Raw genomic sequence first — 23,069 nt, forward strand, 5'->3', positions numbered from 1 at the left:
GAAACTCTGTCAAACCCCAAATCCTTTAGAAGATCACCTTCCTTCTCACCCTGCAAATGAGCTGCACATTCCTGTTGTAACTGCCAGGAGTTTCTTAGAGACACGAACTCCCACTGACAGCTTTTTGCTCTGGTTTGGCAGTGCAGAAGGGCAATTCTCCATCCATCAGCTCCAGACTGCAGTACCTCAGGAACACGGCCCACTCGCCAGCTTTGGCCCACTCGTGGCACTTCTAGAGGAGGAAGAAAGTGCAATTGCACAATTCCAGCCAATCAAGAAGGAAGAACGGGACACACAAAACACCCTGTATAGATCCAGGTGTTCAGCTGGGACTGTGGAGAATTTGGGTCCTTGCCAGTTGCATGTGTGTCCCCAGCTGCAATCTCTGGGCCTGCAGCAGAGTCTCACTCACCTGCCAAAGCAGAAAGCTCAGGCACTGTGCTCGCAATGGGCTCGTCTGATGCAGAGCTGTCAGAGCAATGTGAGGGCAGAGCCAGCCCAGCTGGGCCCAGGGCTGAGCCCAGAAGAGCCCTGGCAGAGCCCAGAGCAGCCTCAGCACCCGCAGAGCCCGGCTGCAAGGAGAGAAAGCAGAAAGTGCCCATCAGCTGAGGGCTCCTGTGCCCTTGTGCCAAGGCCTGCGGTGCCCAGGCCATGCTGGCTGCACCCAGAGCTGTGCCCAGAGCTGCCCATCCCTGCTGCCAAAGGCACAGAGCAGGAGGGCAGCACATGTGCCCAGCCTGCAGCCAGCCACGGCACATCCAGCCCTCAGCAGCTGCCCGGAGCAGGATACTCCTGTGCTCGCTGCCATCTCCCAAAAGCTCTGATCCCACCCTGCCAAGCACACAGGGAACCCACCTCACACCACCCATGGCTGGAAGAAAAGCTGCTCCCAAACCATGGCCTCAGCCTTCTCCAGGGGCACGGCCCATCCACACCACAGCTGCTCCCAAGCACTTCCCCATCCACACTGGACCACCTGGAACGCTTCCTCTGGAATAACAAACAACACATTATTGAAAAGAGTTTAGAGACAAAATGGGAAAACAAGAAAATTGGTAAAAAGTCTTATCTCTGTCAGGGTCTTGAGGAAGGCCCAACCCCTGCATGCCAGGGAAAAACCCAGCCATGGCTGTGGGAAACCCACACTTTCTCTCTTCCCCTCTGCACTGCCCCCCAAAATCACGGTGACCCCAAAGCAAACAAGGGCAGTGGAGCAGCCCAAGCCCTTCCTTGCCTGCACAGCAAAGCAGCTCTGCACAGGTTCTGGAGTCCCACCTCTGCTCCCACCATGGGGCTTTGTTTGTGTCGGGCTGGCTGCCCCAGCCCCAGCCCAGGGCACAGTGGGTGCTGGGGGCTGTTGGCAGGGCCAGGAGCCCAATCCCATTTCGTACCCACCCCAGCCCATGCCCCACCCTGCCAAAAGCAGCTGGGCAGCCACTGAAGAATGAGTTGCATCTGCCCCAGCAAAGGGGGAGCCTTTGGTTCCTCGCCACGCTGGGTTATGCCCAGATCTGGCAGAATTTCCCGGGTGGGACTCATCTGCAAATTCCCTGTGGAGTTTGGCTTTGAAGAAGGTGCCAGAATCAAAGTGCACCACCTTCAGCCTCCAGTGGCCACGCTGAGGAAGAGCTTGTCATCCTTGATGTCTTGTCTCCAGCAGCAGCAGCAGCAGCAGCAGCAGCAGCATCCCCACCCGGTACAGCTTCTCCAGGGGCTCCTTCTCCTTCCCTGGGGGCAGACCAGACTCTCAGGGCTCTGCCCAGGGCCCCAGCTGTCAGGGAACCAGGACAAGCAAAACCAGCTGGGATGGCGGCCACCAGTGCTGGGCAGAGCAGCTCAGCTCCAGCACAAGGGCTGTGTGTTCCCATCCCATGACCCCGGTGCAGTGACACAGGCAGCACAAAAAGCTCTGGGTTCCTTTGCTTCTCATTGCCAAGGCATATGTGGAGCAGGAACTTACCAGGGCCCTGGATCAAAGTGTGCCTGTGGCTCTCCCCCTTCTTTTATGGCAGAGGAATATCCCACATCCAAGGATCACAGAACAGGTCTTCCAGTGTGGGTCTGTCCAAGGAGTTCACGGATAAACACCACCTGATCAGGTCTTTGCACTCTGGGAAGAGAAAGCAGAAACTGTCGGTCAGCCAGAGAAGGCTCCTGTCTGCTTTGCCCCACTATTCCCACGCCCAGGCCATGCTGGATGTGCTCAGAGCTGGGCCTAAACTTTCCCATCAATTCCCTGTTTTGGAGGAGAGCAGGACATGTGCCACCTCCTCAGCAGCTGCCAGAGCAGGATGCCCACTAGCCCGCTGCTGGCTCCCAGCACTGGGATTCCCCCCATGCCCAGAGAAGAGGATCCACCTTGAGAGAGCCCTTGTGGCAGCGGGAGCTGGCCCCAGCTGAGGTTCTGGCCCCTTCTGAAAGGGTGCTCCCCGCAGACCATCTGATGCAGTAGGATGCCCAGGGACCAGACTGTTGCTGCCTCGCCATGGTACCAGCCAAAGTCGTTCCATTCCGGGGGGCTGTAGGACAGTGTTCCTATGGAATACAGATGGAGTTCATCAGGGGGATGCTGCTGCTCCCAGAGCCTGGCCCCAGCATCCCTGGGTGTGCGGGGGCTGCGTCAGGGGCACACAGCGTGACCACTGCCCTCTCGCCAGCATCTGGGACTTGTGCACAAAGTTAGGGTTGGAAAAGAAGCCTCTGGTGTTGGAAGAGGGCAGCCCTGGCTAGGCCTGACCATGACATGCAAAGGAAAAACCCACTCCATGCTGGGGAAAAAACATGCCCTTATCCTCCCTGCCTGCATTTCCCCAAAAATAATATGAAGCCAAGGGAAACAGGGCGAGTGAAGCAGCCCAAGCCCTTCCTGTCATCTGCATACCAAAGTGGCTGGGGCAAAGGTTCCGCCCTCCCTCTCTGCTACCCCAACCCACGGGGCTTTTGGTTGGGCTGGCTGCCCCGGCCCAGCCCTAGTCCTGGGCAGAGTGGCTGGCAAAGGCTGCCAGCAGGGCTGGAAGATGGCTGCCCACCCAGCCCTGCTCTAAAGCAACGCAGCTGAAGATTCAGTGTCCTGACTGGCAGCAAAAGGGAGAATCCCCACTGCCACAGCCAGCTTGGGCTGGGAGATGTTGGGCCATGAGATGTCAGCAGCGGGAGCACAGCCCTCTGCAGGCTCACCTGCAAAGTGAGTGTAGACTGTGTCCTGCAGGTAGGTGCCACAGCCAAAGTCAATCAGTTTGGCCTGCCCGGTGTCCAGGTCAACCAGGATGTTCTCTGGTTTGATGTCGCGGTGCAGGACCCCGCAGCTGGTGCAGTGCCGCACGGCCTCCAGCACCTGGCGGAACAGCTCCCGTGCCACCTCCTCAGGCAGGAACCGCCGTGCCCGAATGAAATGATGCAGGTCCTGACACTGCTCTGGCCGCTCCAGCACCATCACGATGCAGTTGGGGAGCTCGAGCCACTCCAGCAGCTGGACCACACCGGGGAAGCCAGTGGACACCCTGGCCAGCAGAACAATCTCCAGCGGGGCACTGGTGCCGTCGGGCTGCGGGAGGAGCACGATGCCGTCAGTGGGGCCGATGCCGTGCCAGGCCTGGGGAAGCCCTCAGCCAGCCCGGGATGCTCTGCGCCCTGCGCTGGCCCCACGCCCGCTCTCTCTCGGGGCGTCCTGGTGGCTCCCACCGTGCCGGGCGCCGGCTCATCCCCGGCCGGCAGCCCCGGCTGCTGGCCCCGCTCACTCACCAGCTCGCCCCAGTGCCGGACGCGGTTCCGTGGCACCCTTTTGATGGCCACCTGCAAGCCAAGGGCAGCAGCGGGGTGAGCTCGCCGCCCGCACTGCCAGCCCCATCCTCCGCCCTCCGCCCTCCTCCTCCTCCTCCATCCCCTCCTCCTGCGCCCGCCGCCGGCCCCGCCGCTCACCGGGGCGCCGTCCGAGAGCCGCGTGGCCGCGAAGACTCTGCCGAATCCGCCGCGCCCCAGCAGCGATCCCAGCCTGTACCGCTCCTGCAGGGCCTCCTGCGCCGTCCCTGCGGGCGGGACGCGGCTGTCAGCGCTCGGCCCGGGGCCAGCAACGGCCCCCGAGCGCTCCTCACCCGCCCCGGGCCGGCCATGCCCAGGCGTTCCATCTTCGGAACGCGGCACGGGAGGCTCGGGGCTGGCGGCCGCGCTGCCGAGCGGCGGAGCTCGGGCCGGGGAAGCCGCAGCGGAGGCGGCGGGAGCGGCCGCGCCGCCTGTGTCCTCCGCGGGCCGCGGGAGGAGCCGGGGCCGGGGCCGGGGCCGGGGGCGGGGCCGGGGGCGGGGGCGGGGGCGGGGGCGGGGCTGGGGCTGGGGCCGGGGCCGGGGTCGGGACTTGACCCTGCGTCGGGTCCGGGGCCGGGCTCGGGCCAGGCGGAGGCAAAGGGCGGCGATGCCGCCCCGGCCCCAGGCACTGATGCCCGCCCAGCAGCGCCACCGCCAGTACAGCCTGAGCCGGGCGCAGGCGAGACCGCGGCGGGACGGCCGGGGCCGGGCACGGGGCAGCCCCGCCCGGGGCCGGGGGCGGGCCGGGGCCATGGCCGAGCCCGGCAGGGGAGAGGGAGGCGGGGAGAGGAGAGGGACGCTGGGCAAGGGACCCCGAGAGTAGGGTGCCCAACAGCGGGAAAGGGAGAGAAAGAGAGAGAGAGAGAGAGAGAGAAAGACTATTCAAAATTATCTGTTTTGCTGCTGCTGCCGCTACTGCTGCCGCCGCTGCTGCTGCCGCCGCTGCTGCCGCTGCTGCAACTGAAGCACCGGGGCCGTTCGTCCCCGTGTCTGTTCCCCATTCGCCCCACGAGCCCCACGTTCGAGCCCCGCGCGCCCCGGGGACAGCCCCTCCGTCTGTCCAAACACGGGAACTTTGCAGCCTTGAGCCCAGATGCAGAGCCCTGACTCCTGCACACTGGCACAGCGATCCCCTCGCTTGCTGCTGAGCATTGTCCTTGCTGAGGGTCAGACACTGTCGGGGCACCTTCCCTTGGGGTAGGATTCCTACCTGACCCAAACACTGCACTTACACCTCCAGTGTTGCTTTCCTGTGTGGAAAGGAAAACTGTGTGTAGCTCATGGGATTTTAGAGTGTCTAAAACTTGCCAAGTCACAGATTTTAGAGGTGAGGTGCATTTGGAATGAATGGGATGGAGAAGCAGTGCAACATGGAAAAGAGGAGCATAGAAATAAATAGAGGAAAACATCTTGGATTGTTTCTTTCATTCTCATTTCCCTTCTGGAAAGCTGTTTCAGTTTTCCAGGAATCATCTGCTGTCTGCTCTTCTCAAGAATCTCTCATGGAGAACAAGGTTGAGCCTCTGTCACAAGATTTGCCACCAGCTGCAGCTTCTCTTAGCTTTCCACAGTGCACAGTGTGTGCAGCAGGACTTCTGCAGCAAAGCAGGACAAATGTTAGGAGAACTTTACATGTCCGTTCTTTTCCTGCTGGGCTGGGGAGTTGTGCCACTGGTGAAGTTTTCATTGTGACTGTTTGTGCTGGTTTCAGGCAAATTTTGGAAGGAAACCTCCAAAAGGGGTCAGTCTAGAAAGCAAGTTCCAGTGGCCCCTCCCCCTACTAGCTGAGGAAAAGACTTCCCTCCAGAGCGGGTTTAAACAATTCCAAGAAAAAGGAAAGTCACAGTCCGAGGAACTTCTCTGCCCCAGCTAGCTAAAACCAAATTGCTAGACCTGGGCTGTGAAGGCATCAGGAAATTTCCAAGTCTGGGCACTGGCGGTCCCAGCAAACACCAGATCTGGATGATGCTGATGCCAGAACCTGGAAATATCCAAAGTTTGGCTTTCTGTGCCAGCAAATCCCTGGACTTGGGCTGTGCCAGCACCAGGAAGTTTTCAGATCTGGGTGCTGGCGCTGCCAGCAAACACTAGATCTGGGTGGTGTCATTGCCAGTGACAGAAATCTGCCAGATTTGGGCTCTGCTGGCACCGGGAAATTTCCAAATCTGGGCACTGGTGCAGCAAACACAAGATGTGGGTGGTGCCAGACCCAGTAGCAGGAAGCTGCCACAGGTTTTAGCTTTCTGTGCCAGCAAATTGCTGGACATGGGTGGTGCTGGAACAGGGAAATTTCCAGATCGGGGCACTGGCAGTGCCAGCAAACACCAGCGAAACCTTCTGGTCCTCGTCCGGACCGTTGGCCAGTGGTTTCCCTGAGAACCAGCTCTGGCCACTTTACAGACAGAGACTGCTTTCATCTGGTTGTGTGGAAACAGAACTTTACTGAAGGCAAACACAACAAACAGGATGGCGTGCACAGTACAGAGAGCGAAGCAGAAAAAAGCCTGGGTCCAGGATCTAGCAGGGATATTTATACATTTATTTATGGGGAGGGGTTAAGGTGGGATCTGAGGGAAGGATCCAAGAGGAAGGAATGATTAAGAATATTACAATTTTGGGGCAAAAAGTAACCAATGGTAGCAAAGAGAACTCAGAACTTTCTAGTAACAATCTGCATAACTGAACAAGAGGATTATGGGCGGGAGCTCCTGCTCACCCTAAAGAGGGTTTTCCCAAAGCCTTAAGCCGAGGTCTCCTTCTTTTAAACCAACCCAAACACAGCAGATGTGGGTGCTGCCAAGTTTGGGCTTTCTTTGCCAGAAAATTGCTGCCTTTGGGTTTTGCTGGCATCAGGAAATTGCCAGATGTGGGCACTGGCAGTGCCAGTGCACACCAGATCTGGGTGGGGAATGTGCTGGCACCGGGAAATTGCCAAATGCGAACCTTCTCTGCCAGCAAATTGCTGGAATTATGCTGTGCAGGCATCTGAAAAATTCCGGATCTGGGCACTGGCGGTGTCAGCAAACATGAGATTGGGTTGCTTTAAATCCCTTTTAAATCCAGGAATTTGCTTGATTTAGGCTTTCTTTGCCAGCAATTTGCTGGAATTGGGCTGTGCCAGCACCAGGAAATTGCCATGTTTGGACACTGGCAGTGCTGGAAAACACCAGATCTGGGTGGTGCCGGCCCCAGGTATTTGCCAGGTTTTGTATTTCTGTGCCAGCAAATTGCTGCACTTGGGCTTTGCAAGCACTGGGAAATTTCTGCATCTGGGCAATGGCAGTGCTGGGAAACTCCAGGTCTGGGCAGCAACAGAGCCAGCAGTGGAAAATTGCCAGATTTTGGGGGTTTTTGCCTGCAAATTGCTGCACTTGGGCTGCACCAGCACCAGGAAATTTCTGGATCTGGGCAATGGCAGTTCCGGGCAACACCAGTTTGTGAGAGCTGAAATGAGGGATGTGGGACTCCAGGCGGCTCTTCAAAGTGCAGTTTATTGTATCCAAGGTGATACAGCAGTCCAGAGTCATGGGTGACAGAGCTGTGCTACAGCTGTCAGCTCCAGCTGCAGGCCTGGAGACCCTTAGTTTAGGTTACAAATGCATTATATACTTTTCTTTGCTGAGCATCTTCACACAATAGAACCAATCTATACATTAATTTTTACCTATAGCCAATCATAGCTACTATCATTACCATATTCATGTTACTATTCTCCAATCACTAAAAGTTAGTACATTACAGTTTAAGCTAAAAGTTGTTTTCCAGTTTTCTTGCAGTGGAAAATTCTGAGACCTTTTTTCTACTTGCAAAATTTGCTGACTTGTTTGCCTGTGCTATCTTTCTGCTTGGTAAAATCTTCTTGTTTGAGGTGGGCTTATCCTTTGCTCTAAGTCAGAAAAACCCCTTCTAACTAACACTTTACCTTCTTAGCTATCCAAAAAGACTGGCTCATCAATTCTTTTCTTTTATATCAAAACTTGCTTTCATTTATATTCGTCTTCAGACATTACATTCAAAAATCTTTCAGCCAAGCATACACATCTGTGAGACTTTCTTGTCAAACTGCATCCCTGTATAGTGGTCAAGTGCTTGAGGCCAGGAGCACCTGGACAATGGGGACAGTTCTTTCCTATAGGAAGGAAATCACAGAACTCCAGGGTTTTGAAAGCACATGAGAAGCAGTCCCCAGAGGCCAAGGCAAGCCAGACCTGTCTGTCCTTGCAGCTTTTGTCTGAAAGCAACCCTTGGATATATGGGGAGTTTTGGGGTGGAATTCCATTTCAGCCATGGGTTCCTGGACAGGAATGACAGTTCTCCATAGAGGGGCAAGGGCCCCTCACAGCTGCTCATGGTCCCTCACAGCCCCACATGGCCCCTCACAGCCCCTCACGGCCCCTCACAACCCCTTGTGAGATGCAAAGCTGTGTTTCGTGTCAGGTACAAACAGGCAATGTGTGTACTTGTGAATGAGAAATGTGTGGATACCGACAATGGGATAGTTGTGAATTCTAGTAATAACTGAGGAAAATAAAGCATGGAAAAAGACTTTTGAACCTATCTTTTGTTTGCAAATTAACCCTAGTTGATTTAGGAGCATTTGAATTAAAGTGTTATAGATGTTGCTTTTTGCGTGCATTTAATCCATAAAGAGTTCTGCAATAATAACCTTTTGAAGTATAATTTTAGAATATTACTTGTATTATTGAAACTGTAGCTTTGGAATATATATAAAGGAAATATGCTTATCTCACGCCTTATTGAAGCAGAGAAAAACAGCTTGAAAAAGGAAGATGAACATCACCTCAAGGGTTTATGGTTTCGACCAAAGGGACGCTGGACATCACTGTTATGAGATTTAGAGTCTCTGCAATTAAAAGGTGGACACACATCTGGGGAGCTGGACTCCACCAGATGGAATTAGTCTTTCTTCTTTTGGAAACTGGACCGTCACCATCTGGGAATTCTCCTTTGAGATACATCCTGAGAAATTAAAATCACAATAGTTTTTAGAATTGTGATGTAATAATTTGGAATAAAAATTGCTGATGAGTAAAAGATTGGAAATAGAAACTGCTGAAAAAAACTGATGGGTACCCCTGTAAATACCTGTAACCATCAATTATCGGTGTGCAGTTGGAGGGAAAACTTCCCCCACTGTACCTGGCACTGTATTGCTCATACTTTACCATATTAAATAATAAATTGATTGCTGCTTGAATATTGGACTAGTCAAGCTTTTGATTCATAACACCCTCACGGCCCCTCACAGCCCCTCACGGCCCCTCACAGACCCAGTCCCGGGGCCCCTCCCAGAGGAGGGGTCGGGCCCTGCTTGTTCGCCTTTCATTTCAGTCCCTTCATTACAGCAACAAGCAAAGAAAGCTGAAATGGAGCGTTTCCCCAGCATTTCCCTCGGGGTTAACTGCGGGCTGAAGCTCTGTGCTGGCGCTGGCCCCAGCGCCACCATCCCTGCAGCCGCCAGGCCTTTGCTGTCCCCCCGTGTCCGTTCCCTGTCCCCGAGTCCCGCCTGGCTCTGGCAGCAGCAGCAGCCGCAGCGCAGGGGGCGCCGGCCCGGCCCAGCCGGGGCTCCCGGCCAGGAGCAGCAGCAGCGCCGGCCCCTTCCCACCTGCTCCTGCCTCGGCTCCCAAGGGCTTTTAACAGCTCAATTCTGGAGCAGAGCAGCCAGCACCCACACACAGCCCTGACTGCTCAGGGCCCACCTGTGCTGCCCTGAGCCAGCCCTCAGAGGAAGAAAGGATCTGGCTCCAGCGCTGTTTTCAAGGCTCTTTTACTCACCCTGAGCTGACAGCAGGAGGCTGCTGGTGCCTTTGCCTTGGGAATTCCAGATCACGGTTGCTCTTGGCCCTCTTCTGCTTGCCACCTGAATTTTATCAGTACAACTGCACTTGCCTCTTTCAATCACTGCTGCCCACTGTGCTTTTGTGATGGTGAACTCAGTGTTTTTGTCACAGGCATCATGATTAGCAGAGACTGAAATGCTCACAAGTCCTTGAGCACCAAGTCGAGGGGAATGAAAGCATCACAGACCACTTTTGCAGCACTCAAACACAGCCCTGCTGCTGGTGCTGTTGAAATAGAATCAACCTACAGAGACCATCACAGAAATTGCCTCTGGAGTGGCAAATCAAATGAAAAAATCCACCAGGAGAACGAAAATACTGAAGTTGGCTGCCTTCATTGCTTCCTCGGAGCAGCAGAAAATGGAGATGCCCAGAGGTATCTTGCACTGCTGCTGATCCCAGTTGGAGCCCTGCCCTCTGCAGAGTCCCAGCGGGAACCTGAGCCCAGCCCGGGGAGCTCCCAGAGTGTCCTGGAGATTCTTTCTGCATTCGATCAGGCTTGCATTCCCCAGCAAGTCCCCAACAAAACCTCCTGTTTTCTTGGGTTAGAACAGGCACAATGAAAAACTCAGCAATGGCACAACTGTCCAGCCCACAAGGAAAAGAAAGGACAAGTTGTCAAGGAATCCAAACATTTGTCTTGCTTTGCTGCAGAAGTCGTGCTGCTCACGGTGTGGAAAGTCAAGAGAAGCTGCAGTTGGGGGCACATCTTGTGACAGAAGCTGCACCTCGTTCTCCAGGAAAGGTTCTTGAAAAGGGCAGACAGGAGTGTGGAGAAGATTCCTGGGGAAGTGAAACAGCTTTCCACAGGTGAAATGAAAATGGAAAGTGTTATGTTTGTCCAATTATCTCATCATAAAAAAACCCAATAATATTAAAAGTAATAGCAATTTTAATTGAATAGTTAAAATAAAAAAAAATTAAAATTTGATACAATATAATTTGATAAAAATAAGAGATAATTTGGTTCCAATAATAGCGCATAAGCAAACGATAACCGCGGGGTACGGAGGGCAGAGTTCTGGGACTCTTGCTACCTCACGTACAAGCTTGCCAAGTGAAAATCACCCCTTATATGTCATGTGTCAATACCATCTCTTCTCATTTTCGGTTCATCATATCTCTATCTCCGCCCTCATTACCACCCTTATCACGCATGCGCCACCACTCGGTTTGGTGTTCACACAAGTCTTTGGGGGTCGTTTTGAATGAAGACCTCTCCTCTTCCTCTTTGTCTTTTAATTCACCTTTGGGTTACACATGCGCATCAAGCCAGTACAATGTAAGCCAAGACTAACGTATCACTGCATCTACATATCAAGGCAATAAATCCCATATAATTAGCATTTTCTGGTACCCAACCAGGTTCTTGGTAATTTTTAGCAACTGTATCTTCAGCTCATTTCCTGTGGTCCTTGAGAACATCTGCTGGGGGGGGGATGGAGCCCCTCCTCTCCCTCTCTTCTTTGGCATTTAACTATTTTATTATTCTCAAATAATAATTACTGTATCATTATTGATTACTGTTTCAATCTTTATCAGCACAAATCATACCTATTTATCACAAATCTCTCATTTCTCTTTTTGATCATTATGATTCGTGCTGCATTTAAAAAGCTGTGCCCTGATGTCTTTTATATTTTTCAGAATTTTGGTTTTCTTGTTGTCTCTTTTCAGCTTCAAACTTTTCTAGCATTTCTATTACTGCTTCTAGTCTTTCACACTTTCAAGTTTAGTTAGCATGTCCTGGTCTATTTCAATCTTTTTAAGTCCTTTTTGTCTTTAACAGGGGTCGATTTAGCTTTTAATACCATTATAGATCTTGGTTTTACTTTTTCTGCTGATTCTGAATCTAGAGACATTGTTGAAATTTGCATCTTTTGAATCACTGAGTGAATTAGCCTAATAAAATACAAAATCATACAAGGCAGAAACATAAGTCCTAGAATTGAGCATAACAACATGAACTCTAACAGTTTCCTCCAAACACTTCTAAAGAGGTTACCCCACCAATCAGTTTTCAAGATTGAATTCCACTTTTGTACCGGCACATGAGCTACTCTTTTAATCTTTTTTGCAAGTTCTGTGATAGCTTCTCCATAATTATTAATTTCTACATAGCACTCAGATTCATTAAAACTCCTACAAACTCCTCCTTCTTTTGCTAACAGATAGTCTGGGGTGATCCTGTTTTGGTACACAAACACCCACATTCGTGTATATTGCCTGGCCAACATTTTTAAAGCATCGGAGGTGCGATTTGAGACCACCTCTACTACTGCTTGGAGCCTTATTAATCGATTCAACAGATAAACTGGGGTCCTATATCTCCATGACCCATCCTGAGCTCATGTTGCTGGGTCATAATATGCTATAATTCGTTCTGAAGGCTATTTGTCCTCCCCCCAGTTTTGATTCCCTCCTGCTGTTGGAAAATTTAAATTCAAATCTCCTTTATTCCACTGCATGGTTTCATACAGTGGAGTTCCTAGCACATTGCTCCTAGACCTCAGTAAAACAAAGAAGGAGGGTTGTATTACTCCCAAAGTACAAGTTCCTCCCCATTTTTGAGATAACTCACTGTATGCTCGTTGCCCACAAATTTAATATATCCCATCTGGGGCTTTCCATTTCTTATCAGTTTTCTCAGGTTGTTCCCAATAAGACCTCAGGCTGTTGATGGACTGGTAGGGGTTAGCTCCAGGACTTCTGTACCAGCATAAATTAGTCTGTTAATCTTATTCACAATTTATTTCTTTTATTGGTCCCCAATATCCGATGGGGTTTTCAGGTCGCCAAATTTTTGAATGATTATCCATATTAACCACCAACGTGGATTTACAAGGAGTATGCCCTACTATTTTATTAAATTTCCTTCCTTCTCAAGTTATACAAATGGTTCCAATTACTTGATGGCTTAAAATCCATCCTTCAGGTCTCTTCAATGTTCCAGAAATTTGGGTGTGGTTCTACTTTAAAAATTGCTCTGGAGCTAAGCTCTCACTTTTCTACGGCCATCTTTTAGCCATTTTTTAGACCTCTACAAATCTCACATTTGGATAATTCCAATTCTGTAGCAATCCTTTGCATCAATCCTACAAACCGATTCTTATTCAAGGCTGGCAAATTCCAATCTTTGTAGTACTGTTTTAGCTGTTTATATAATTTAGCTAATTCTGTTGACTCTTTTCTCTTGTTCTTTCTTCTATTCCCCTTTGTTTCTTTTTTTTTCTTTTATTTTCTTTTTCAATTTTTCTTTTAGTGCCCGGCCTCCTATTCTTATACTTGGATCATCTTTATTATGATTTCTTTCAAAACAAAAAAACCTTTCATATTGAGGGCCAATCTGATTACTAGGGGGATAAGGAGCTCGTCCATTATATCCCAATTTTTTTTCTACTCAATACATCTTTCCTTCCTTAATACAAACATCTATAACACTGCTGCGATTGTAGCAGGCAGAACTAGCATATGGGTGTGTTACAAACACAGATTCCACCTTGTCCTTAATCCACACAGGTTGATTACAATAGTCACAAATGTTGCAATTGCTGGGACTTGGTTTTTGCCTTGTTTGCTTTTTCATTGCTGAAACTCTGTCCAGTGTGGCTTTCTGGCTTTGGCCAACTGCCCAGGGTACCAGAATGATCACAGTGAAAATAATCCTCAGGAAATCTACCATTTTACCTTTCTCAAGGCCCCTTGGGTTGCAGCCAAGGGCCGAGATGCCAGTCTTCTCGGTAGCAAAGGTAATATCCCGGCATCTAGTCACCGGTGCTTTTAGTATTTTTGGTACCCATAGCCCCACAGAGTTTGCTTGTCTCTTTTTAAATGCTGTTTCCCAGTTCTAGCTGGTTAAGAAGCAATAATTAAAACAAAAAGAACAGGGAAAAGATTAGGCCAGAATACCATAAACCTGTATTTTCCAAAATTTCAGGGATGTGCCAACTACAAGAAGATTTTTCTAATTATTTTGTGCTTCAGGGGCGGGGAATGCATTAAGTCACCATCTCCAATAGGCACACTCGCGGCGCCAATGTGCCCCTGGAATGCGCCTATGATGTGGTGTATAGACTTCTTCTCCGCCACAACTATCAATTTTGAGACACTGGTCTATAATATTATGAGTTGCTCGTTCTCTTATTTGTGCTATAGCAAATATAGCAAGAACCAATTGATCTAAGTTTTCTATTAATCTAATTGCTGCTGGAAGGGTCTCATCTCCCAGTCTCAAAGGTATCTCAAAAAAAATTATTAACAATACATTCTATAGTTAGCGGGCTAAATACATAACCATAGCAAAGCAAGCAAATAAATTGTCTCTTCTTTTCTTCTCTCTTACTTTCCACCATGAGTTAAAGCAAAGTGTGCAAACAATACATATTCAGGGATGACACTTTAAACCATGTTTACTGCATTCCCAATGTTTTACTTGTCTCTGCTCTCTTTCAACAACAGCTGTTATCAATCGCAGTTTCTGGAATTGCAGTTCTGTAATCAATTCTAATAATGTTGCTGGTGCATGACCCTGAAGGAGATCTTCAATCTTTTTAGGCCGTTCCCACTGGTTCAGAAAGTCTTTTATTCTTTTTCCACCGGCGTTCTTCTGCCTCTGAGCTCAAGGGAATTGCGGTTAGCAGCCATCCAGGATGCCTAGTTCATTCTTAATAAATCAGGGTTAATATAAATCAACTTAAATCCCACCATATTATCACATTCTTGGAATTTCATGTTCCAACAATATTTTAGCTACAGTTTGAACTGTAGCCCGAGCTGCTGGAAATGCTTTAACCCACTGAGTTAATTCATCTATTATAACTAACAAATATTTCCACCGACCCACTTTAGGCAATTCTATAAAATCAACCTAGATCTTTTCAAATAGCTTGTAGGCTGTTTTGCATCCTCCAGAGGGAGGGGTTTTTAACACTTTCTTTTTTACTTTTTGACAGGTGAGACACCTCTGGGTAATTTGCTTTCCAATTTCAAATATCCTTATACACCCATAAAATTTTAAAAAGTGATCACAAAAGGCTCTTGTTCCCCAGTGTGTCCGTCTATGCAAGTTATCTAAGATCTAATGTGCCACTGGTTTTGGCATCATAATCCTGCCATCAGGAAAAACTCACTTTCCCTCCTTAAATGTTGCTCCTAATTTCTTTATAGTTGCCAGTTCTGCTAGTGGAAGGGAAAGTGTCTCCTGCTGAATTTCTAGTTTTTGTAAGATCATTATTTCAGTATCTCTTTTTCTTAAGGTCACTCTTTTTGCTTCTTCATCAGCCAAATTATTTCTCTGATCCTAATATCCCTCCCTCTCTGGTGTTCCTTTACATGAACTACTGCTATTTTCTTTGAGTCTTTTAAAGCTTCAAGTATCTGAATTATCAATTCCCCGTGTACTAACCCTTTCCCTTGAGTGTTTATAAGTCCCCTTTCTTTCCAAATTTTTCTAAAAGTATGTACTACACTAAAAGCATATTTGGAGTCTGTAAAAATAGTCCCTTCTTGCCCTTTTAGTATTAATAATGCACAGAGTAATGCATACAATTCACAGGCTTGTGCTGACCAGGAGGGACTAAGGGGACCAGACTCCTTTACCCTCAACTTTTTCCTACTACACCTGAATGCCAACCCGTGTCATTAATTTCTAGATTATCTTCTTCAGTTAAAGAATAAATTTTAAGTTTTCCTTCACAGGGTTTTATCTGTAAATTTAAGGCTATTATTAGATCTCTGCCTAACAAATTATTCTCGGCCTCTGATATCAACAATAAATCATTTACTCCAAATTTATCATCTGTTTTAATTTGCACTCCTTTTATTACAGGAACAGGGAAAGCTTCTCTCGTAATTCCGATTACTGAAACTCGCTCACGACTTATCTCACATCCCTGGGGTAAATTTGTCACTGTCGACTGAGAAACTCCTATATTTACTAAAAATATAACTTATCAAGGGCTCTTCTGGTGGCATTTCTGTCGCCTTCATTAAACAGAGCCCCTGACCTCCCGGAAAAGTTTCCTCATCATGCTGTTTCTTCCCGCAACTTTTTTTGTAGGTGCTCCTTTTTATAATAGTAAAAACAGGTGGGTCCTGCACCCCTCAAGGCAGGGCAAGAATTTTGTAAGTGCCCATTCTTGTGGCGGGAAAAAACACACAGGTCCTGTGTTCTTAAAAATAGATCCTGACATCTGCAGTTTGTTTTTCCCTGCGGATTTTTTTTCTTTTTTTTCTTTTTTTCTGTATTCAAAGCTGCCTGCATTTCTCTAACTGCCACCACCAAAATTCTGGCATCTGCTTTCTGCTTTTCCTCATCTCTGTTCACACACACCCTTTGTGCTTCTCTCAGTAACTCCTGAAGTCCCCTGTCCTGCCAGTGTTCTAATTTTTCCAGCTTCTTCCTGATGCCGCCCCTCAGGACTCCAAAAGGCAGCAGACTTACTCTCTTCCTGATTAACAGGGACTTTTGAACTCACATACATATTTAGAGCCTGGCAAATCCAATCCTCAAATGATCTGAACTTGGGCCAATATAAATTATCTTTCCGGATCATTTCTTTTGTCCATTTAAACATGTAATACTTAACTATTTTCTGTTTACTTTTTCTCCTTTGGGATTCTCATTCATCCCAAAACCGTATCATCATCCCCAGTGGGCTGTCCTGAGGAATGCCCCCCCCCGAGAACCCCCCTCACGGTTCCCAGATACCTCAAACCACTGCGAATTTTTCCTACAATTCGCAGCCCCTGGGTCAAGGAACTTTTTCCCTGACCCATTTCTGGCAGCAACAAACTAAGAAATTCCCGGTACCAGGAGAGTCTTAGTTTCCCACACTCACCTCATGACTCAACTTCCTCACTTACTACTCTGCCACACTGCCTTTTTAATCTACCTGTTCCACTCCTATCTCTCCCTCTGCAATCTACTTGTTCCACTCCTATCTCTTCCTCTTTCTCAATCTATTAGCCCCGTCCTCTCACCATCTAATCACATACTAAATTGCCTGCTACCAACCCATCCAAAGAAATTGAACCTCTTCATTCACTCTCTCAGTCTCCCCACTGAGTCAATCCCTCCTGCCCAAGGACCTTCCCACAGGTGCCTGGACCAGGGATCCCCTCCTTCCCCCTGGGTCAAACCCTCCCGGGGTCCCCACTCATTCACTTTTCTTTCATTTCCCTCCTTTCCCGGCCGGCCTCCTCTCGGACAGCACGAAAACGCGGTACTGGGAGGTCCCACTCGCTTCGGGGGTCCGGGACTGCCCAGCCCCCATCTCAGACACTCCACACACACTCACACATGCATACAGCCGCCCCCCGACCCAAAACCTCATGATACTCACAGCCTCCTTTTCTCACAAGGGTCTTCATGCACAAAGCAGTTTTCTATGGGTACTCTCTCTCCTACAAGCCGGCACTCTGATGGGAGCCTTTCTTGCGCGCTCTTAAAAACTGATTTGCTTATGCATTATTGTAAAAAAGACCCTCTTTTCCCAAGGGAGAGTGGTCTAGCCTTGGGACCACTTAAAAGTCTGGTGGGGAGCTCCTTCCCAGAAGCTATCCACCTCCCTGGATTTAAAAGAGTCCCGGGTATCGGCACAAAAATTGTTATGTTTGCTCAATTATCCCATCATAAAAAAGCCAAAAAGTATTAAAAGTAGTAACAATTTTAATTCAATAGTTAAAATAAAAAAAATTAAAATTTGATACAATATAATTTGATAAAAATAAGAGATAATTTGGTTCCAATAATAGCGCATAAGCAAACGATAACCGCGGGGTACGGAGGGCAGAGTTCTGGGACTCTTGCCACCTCACGTACAAGCTTGCCAAATGAAAATCACCCCTTATATGTCATGTGTCAATACCATCTCTTCTCATTTTCGGTTCATCGTATCTCTATTTCCGCCCTCATTACCACCCTTATCACGCATGCGCCACCACTCGGTTTGGTGTTCACACAAGTCTTTGGGGGTCCTTTTGGATGAAGACCTCTCCTCTTCCTCTTTGTCTTTTAATTCACCTTTGGGTTACACATGCGCATCAAGCCAGTACAATGTAAGCCAAGACTAACGTATCACTGCATCTACATATCAAGGCAATAAATCCCATATAATTAGCATTTTCTGGTACCCAACCAGGTTCTTGGTAATTTTTAGCAACTGTATCTTCAGCTTCTTTCCTGTGGTCCTTGAGAACACCTGCTGGGAAGGGGGGGGGGGGGGGGGGGGGGAGGTGTAGTAAACCCCTCAGCTTTAGCCAGGGCCCCTTGGAGAATAGAATGCTGACACAGCAGCAAAGAAGTTTCCTGTCTCCAGGGACATCCGCCTTGTACCTTATCCCTATAGCCATGTAAGGCAATATGTTGTTAACCCTACTATTGGTCACTTATGGTCACTCTAACACCTTTGCCATTGGTCAGGATTGATTCCAGGCCAAGGGTATAAAAGTAGCATACTGTACCCCTACTAACTCGGAAGAAGAAGAGCTGAGACCCTTCATGGACCCTCCAATAAAGCCATACACGTGGAACAGCCGGCGTCTTCTTCTCTCTCTACCGTCTGCTGGAGCCTTAGGCCAAGGGAAAAGCTACCTAGCAAGCAATGCTGAAATCACAAGAGCTGCCTAATCACTAAGAGCTGAATATTCCCTGCTTGCTAGGGCTGTCCTGCGGCCTTGGTCTGAGAGCGAGCTGGCTTCTGGCACCCAGTCCCCTTGGAGACTGAGCTCTGGAGCTGTAATAGCTTGCCTAGGATAAGACCAAGCAAGGCTCATTTCGGGGGGGGTGGAGCCCCTCCTCTCCCTCTCCTCCTTGGCATCACAACTTTTAACTATTTTATTATTCTCAAATAATAATTACTGTTATCATTATTGATTACTGTTTCAATCTTTATCAGCACAAATCATACCTATTTATCACAGTAATATATCTTGCTAATTCTGCACTTGGAGGAATTACTCAGGTCTGCAGTCTTTATTACACACCCTGTTCTAAAAGACTTTTATACTATTTTCCCTCTCTCTGTGTTTTCACACTTGTTCAACAAGGTTTTCTTTCTAAGAATATTAATCACAATATCCCAAAGGATTAAAAAATGCTTAGGTATTTTTTCCCTAAGTATTTACTAAAGAAAATTAATAATAAAAACCCTGTATGCATGCTGGATGTAAAATACAAAAAGAAATAAACTTGAAAGTTCTCCCAAAAACCTTAGGAAAAAAAACCCCATGTATTCTATAAAACCCAGAGCATTCATCTACAGTATACAAAAATGGGCATGTTCTAGAAGAGAAAATTTGTGCAACGGTTCTGCACAGAATTCTATGCTTTCAAGCTTTTTGCCCTTCAGGGGCAGTGCCATTCTCTGAACTGTAATGCTCTGAGCATGTTCTGCTCACCATGGCAGCTTTCTGCTTTGCCCTGGTATAGATCATCCTCCTAGCAAAGGGGGAGTGCAGCCACCACAACTCGCAGCACCTTCCCACACAGCAAGAACCTGAAGGACAGAGATGGCTTTCACCAGCTGCTGCGGGTTCTAATAGTGCCACCTCTCAGCTGCCGAAAGCCTGAATTTCTGTGTTGCACTGTGTTAGTTTCCTGAGTCAAATGTTCTGTTATATAGTGGTACGTACAAGTGTTCCCCGAGTTATTACAGTTAGCTTCTCCCCTATGTTATGCCCTCCTACCCAAGTGTCCCTCGAGGAATCCCCTCCCTCCTCACCAGATTTTTCCCTGTCTGTCAAGACAACCCAGCCCCTTTGCCCCATCCATCAGCCCAAACCCTACCCTTTGTTCCAGAAAGTTCCCTGTCCCTCACCCTAAGATCCAATCCCTATCCCAACGCTCTCTCCTCCCCTTGTTCTGATTTGTTGTAGCCCTCAAAACCGCACCCCAAGAGTCACTTATTGATTACTGTATGGTGTCCACTCCCTGTTTTGAAAGATTTTAAAAATCCGGTCACAGGGATGTTGGGGGTTTTTTCAACATCTGTTCCCTTTGGGAATTCTTGCCTGCACGACCTTCCCCCCGCCTCTCCTGATGAATTTGCTGCACTTAATGCCGCAGAAGAGCCTCCTCTGCTTCCTTCACTCAGTCCTCCAAGGGTCTCTACTGCTCGGCATTTGGCCTAGAGGTTCTGGCTCAGGCAAAACCCCAACCTAGCCAATTCCCCCCTCTTGCTGTTGTCCCTGGAGCATCACAGAGCTAGCCAGGGCTGCGGAGGGCAGTGACAGTGACCCATGGCCTGGCATGTCACAGCCCCCAGAGCCACACCTGCCAGGCCACAAGCCCCAGCCCTGGTGCCCACTGCCGGCCTCAGGGGCTCCTGGGCACCCTCACCCTGAGTGCAAAGGCAGCCTCAGGAGCCCCCAGGGCGCTCTGGATCCAGGCTGCAGACACCCTAAAGCCAGCACTGAAAGGGACATGGATGGGGACTGCAGCTGGATCTTGCAGTGCTCACTGCTCCTGACTACTCTCTAAGTGAACCCAAACCTCATTGGCAGCACCTTGAGCACATTGACCCTGCTCGCCCATCCTGGAACGTGGTGTTCCCACATCCTGCACCAGCCCTTTGCAGGGAGTGACCAGCTCCCAGCTGCTCTGCTACCCTGGCCTTACTTTCTGTTTGCCAGCAATGAACTTAACGGATACACTCCTGAGAAACCTAGCACAACATTTGCTTCTCAGGAGCTCTTTGGCAAAAAGACTCCACTAATCCCTAGTTTTTGCACAGAGAAGGAGGTCCTGACAAAGCATGAGGCACAGGCAGGGCTCTGGCATATGAATTCCTGAGCGGCAGGATTCCACCCATTGTTGTTCTAGCTACTTTGTTGATATTTTAGAGCCAGTTCTGGACAAGGGCTGCTGCTGACAGGATAGGAAAACGTGGAGAAAAAAAGGTGCAGGAGACAACAACAACAAAAAAAAAAACCAAGGGGGAAAACCCTTAGAAATACAGAGCACAACAGAAGTCCTTGGAGATGGTTCAATAGAAAATGCCACCAGCAGTGAGCAGAGCCCGAGGTTGCTCACTGCCACCCCAGGGGCTCCTCAGTCCCCTGCTGGTTTGTGTCTGATGCAGCCCTGCCTGGAAAGGGCTCCAGGCTCTGGTGTTCCCAGCTTGCTCCAGGCTACATTCTTGGCAGCACTGAAAGATGAGGTGAAACAAAGAGCCATTTTCTGTCCTGCCTGCAAACTCTTCTCCTTCGGTGCCACTGCCAGAGATCATCCCTCTGTCAGCTTGGCACTGTGCCTGCTGCATCCTCGTCCTTGTCCCTTGCATCAGCTCCTGCACATCATCAGCACTCGCTGTCCCACATCATGAACAGAGAGAGCTGTGTCAGAAGAGCAAGGAGTGCATTTTCTTGGCCTTTCTAACAGACACAAGAAGCATGAGTCCAAATAACTTTGTTGTTTGTTCCTGCCCTCCTTTTTGATAACTCTTTTCTGCTTTAATGCAAAAGCCTCTTTTCCTACATGGATGGAATGATCTGGAATTGGCAGTTGCTTCAGGCTGTCAGGCACCATGGGAGTTTTGTCTTGTCTCTGATGAGGATTTGGTGAATTTTCCATTGGTCACTTGGTGGTGTCACCATGGGCTGAGCTCAGTGGCCGACTCTGCTGTCCCCAGGGGATGCATTGGGACGCAAAGCCCCTCAGGGCTGGAATTCGGGGTTGGGTGGGCTCGGAGCGCCCAGGGCCTGGGCCCGTGAGGAGCTGCTGCTGGCCCTGGCTGTGCTCGGCCCGCTGTGCCGAGCAGCCACGGCCATGGAGACACAGGCGGGAGCTGTGGCCGAGGCCGGCAGGCGGCCTGGGCTGGCTCGCAGCTGCGAGGACGCCGGCAGCCTGTGCCCTGAGGCCGAGGCCATGGCGGGCGGTTTGCGGGCAGGGCTTTTCCGAGCCGGCCGTAATGTGCTGCCTCCTGTGTTGGCCCGGCTGCGGCAGAGGCAGGCGGGAGCGCGGCGGGGCCGGCAGCGGCGGGCAGAAGCCGCAGAGAGCAGCCGGGCCCGCTGCGGAGCGGGATGGAGCTGCCGGGCAGCCCTCGGCCGTGTCTGTGCGCACAGGGCAGGAGCAGAACCCGCAGCAGAGGCAGGAGCCGCGGCAGGAGCCGGCCACAGCGGCAGCTCTCCGTGCCCGGGGCCGCAGCCGCAGCTCTCCCCTGCTGGCCACAGCAGCAGCCGCTCGCCTCCGAGGCTCCGGCGCTTCCCGAAGACGAGGGGCCCAGCCCCCAGCACGCCCTGGAGCCCCGCAGCGAGAGGAGCCGCCGGCGCCGCAAAGGGCAGCGCAGAGAGCGCAGGGTGAGGAGGAGGACGTGAGGCTCGCTCTGCGCCGCGCTGGGGCAGCTCTGCCCTGTCAGCCTTTGCCTTGAGCCCTTTGCTTCTTTTCCATGAGCCCTGACCCCCGTCCTTGGCCAAGGGCCCCCGCAGCCCTTTCCAGGGCTGCAGGAAAAGCTGCCTCAGTCACAGAATCACAGAATCACTGGCTTGGAGGAAACTTTCAAGATGATGGAGTCCAACCTATGGCCTAATACCTCAACTAAAGCACAGCACCGAGTGCCACATCCAGTCTTCCTTCAAAGGCTTGCAGGGATGGTGAGTCCACCAGCTCCCTGGAGGGGTCTGTCCCAGGAAGAATCAAGATAACACTGGGGCCTTCTACCCCCTGGCGCTTGGAGCTCTGGAAGTTTGTCTTTCTGCTTAGGCAAAGGCCATGGAAAAGGACCTGGAAAAGTAGTCACTAATCGAGTAGCCTACAGAGCTCTAAATTGATGTGCAGGGAATACAGAAAAGACAGAAAAGAAAAAAGGCAAAACTCAAATGCCATCAGCAAAGTCTTGGGCATGAACACATAGCTGCAAAGGGTCTTCTCAGCCCTATTTCTTTGTATTTCTGGGAACCAGAGGAATCCTGCTTGAGCCTCTGGGGAGATGGGTTTGGGAGGTAAAAGTTCATGTCTTTTTTCTCCTTGGGGCAGCTCCTGTTGCTAGCATCAGCTGAGCCTCTCTCCAGCCTGATGCCTGTTCTGATTGTTGCAGCAAAAAAACTCAAGGCAGACAGAAGACACTGACGCTTGCAGAGACGTGACTTTTTCCAGTGCCAGCTGGGAGTGGGAGTCAGAAGAAAAACTCGCGAAAGCACAGCTCCATTGGAAGATTGCCTTCCTTTTCATTGCGTAAAGAAGCTCTAGATCCACTTGTGAATTGTCAGTTGTTTGTTAAGGATGCGAAGTTCTCTTTCATAATTTTTTTCATGTGGTTTGGAAGTGGATGAGGCTCTCGTTCATTCACAAACTCCAGACCAAAGTGCCTTTGGAAGATGGCCCACGTGGCAGTTTTTGCCCAGCCATGGTACTTGTGCATATAAGAAAGCAAGGGCAAAAGGTATTTGCAGCCAAAACCCAGCAAAGCTTGG

At 49.7% G+C, this 23,069-nt stretch overlaps 1 protein-coding gene across 1 annotated transcript; it reads right to left on the reverse strand.

Moving 5' to 3' along the window:
* Positions 1-2,422: 2,422 nt before the first annotated feature.
* On the reverse strand, positions 2,423-19,094 carry LOC128947361 (serine/threonine-protein kinase pim-1-like; the record flags this gene model as incomplete). Its single annotated transcript, XM_054291614.1, has 5 exons — positions 19,059-19,094; positions 3,919-3,999; positions 3,742-3,792; positions 3,178-3,544; positions 2,423-2,535 (listed from the first exon to the last, which is right to left on the reverse strand). Coding segments are annotated over exons 1-5 (648 nt in total), but the record flags the coding sequence as incomplete, so codon positions are not given.
* Between the last annotated feature and the right edge of the window lie 3,975 nt (positions 19,095-23,069).

Source organism: Melozone crissalis, unplaced genomic scaffold, assembly GCF_028551555.1.
Source record: "Melozone crissalis strain CALT ecotype California unplaced genomic scaffold, PUWL_Pcris_2 ptg000097l_1, whole genome shotgun sequence".
NCBI classification, from domain to species: Eukaryota; Metazoa; Chordata; class Aves; order Passeriformes; family Passerellidae; genus Melozone; species Melozone crissalis.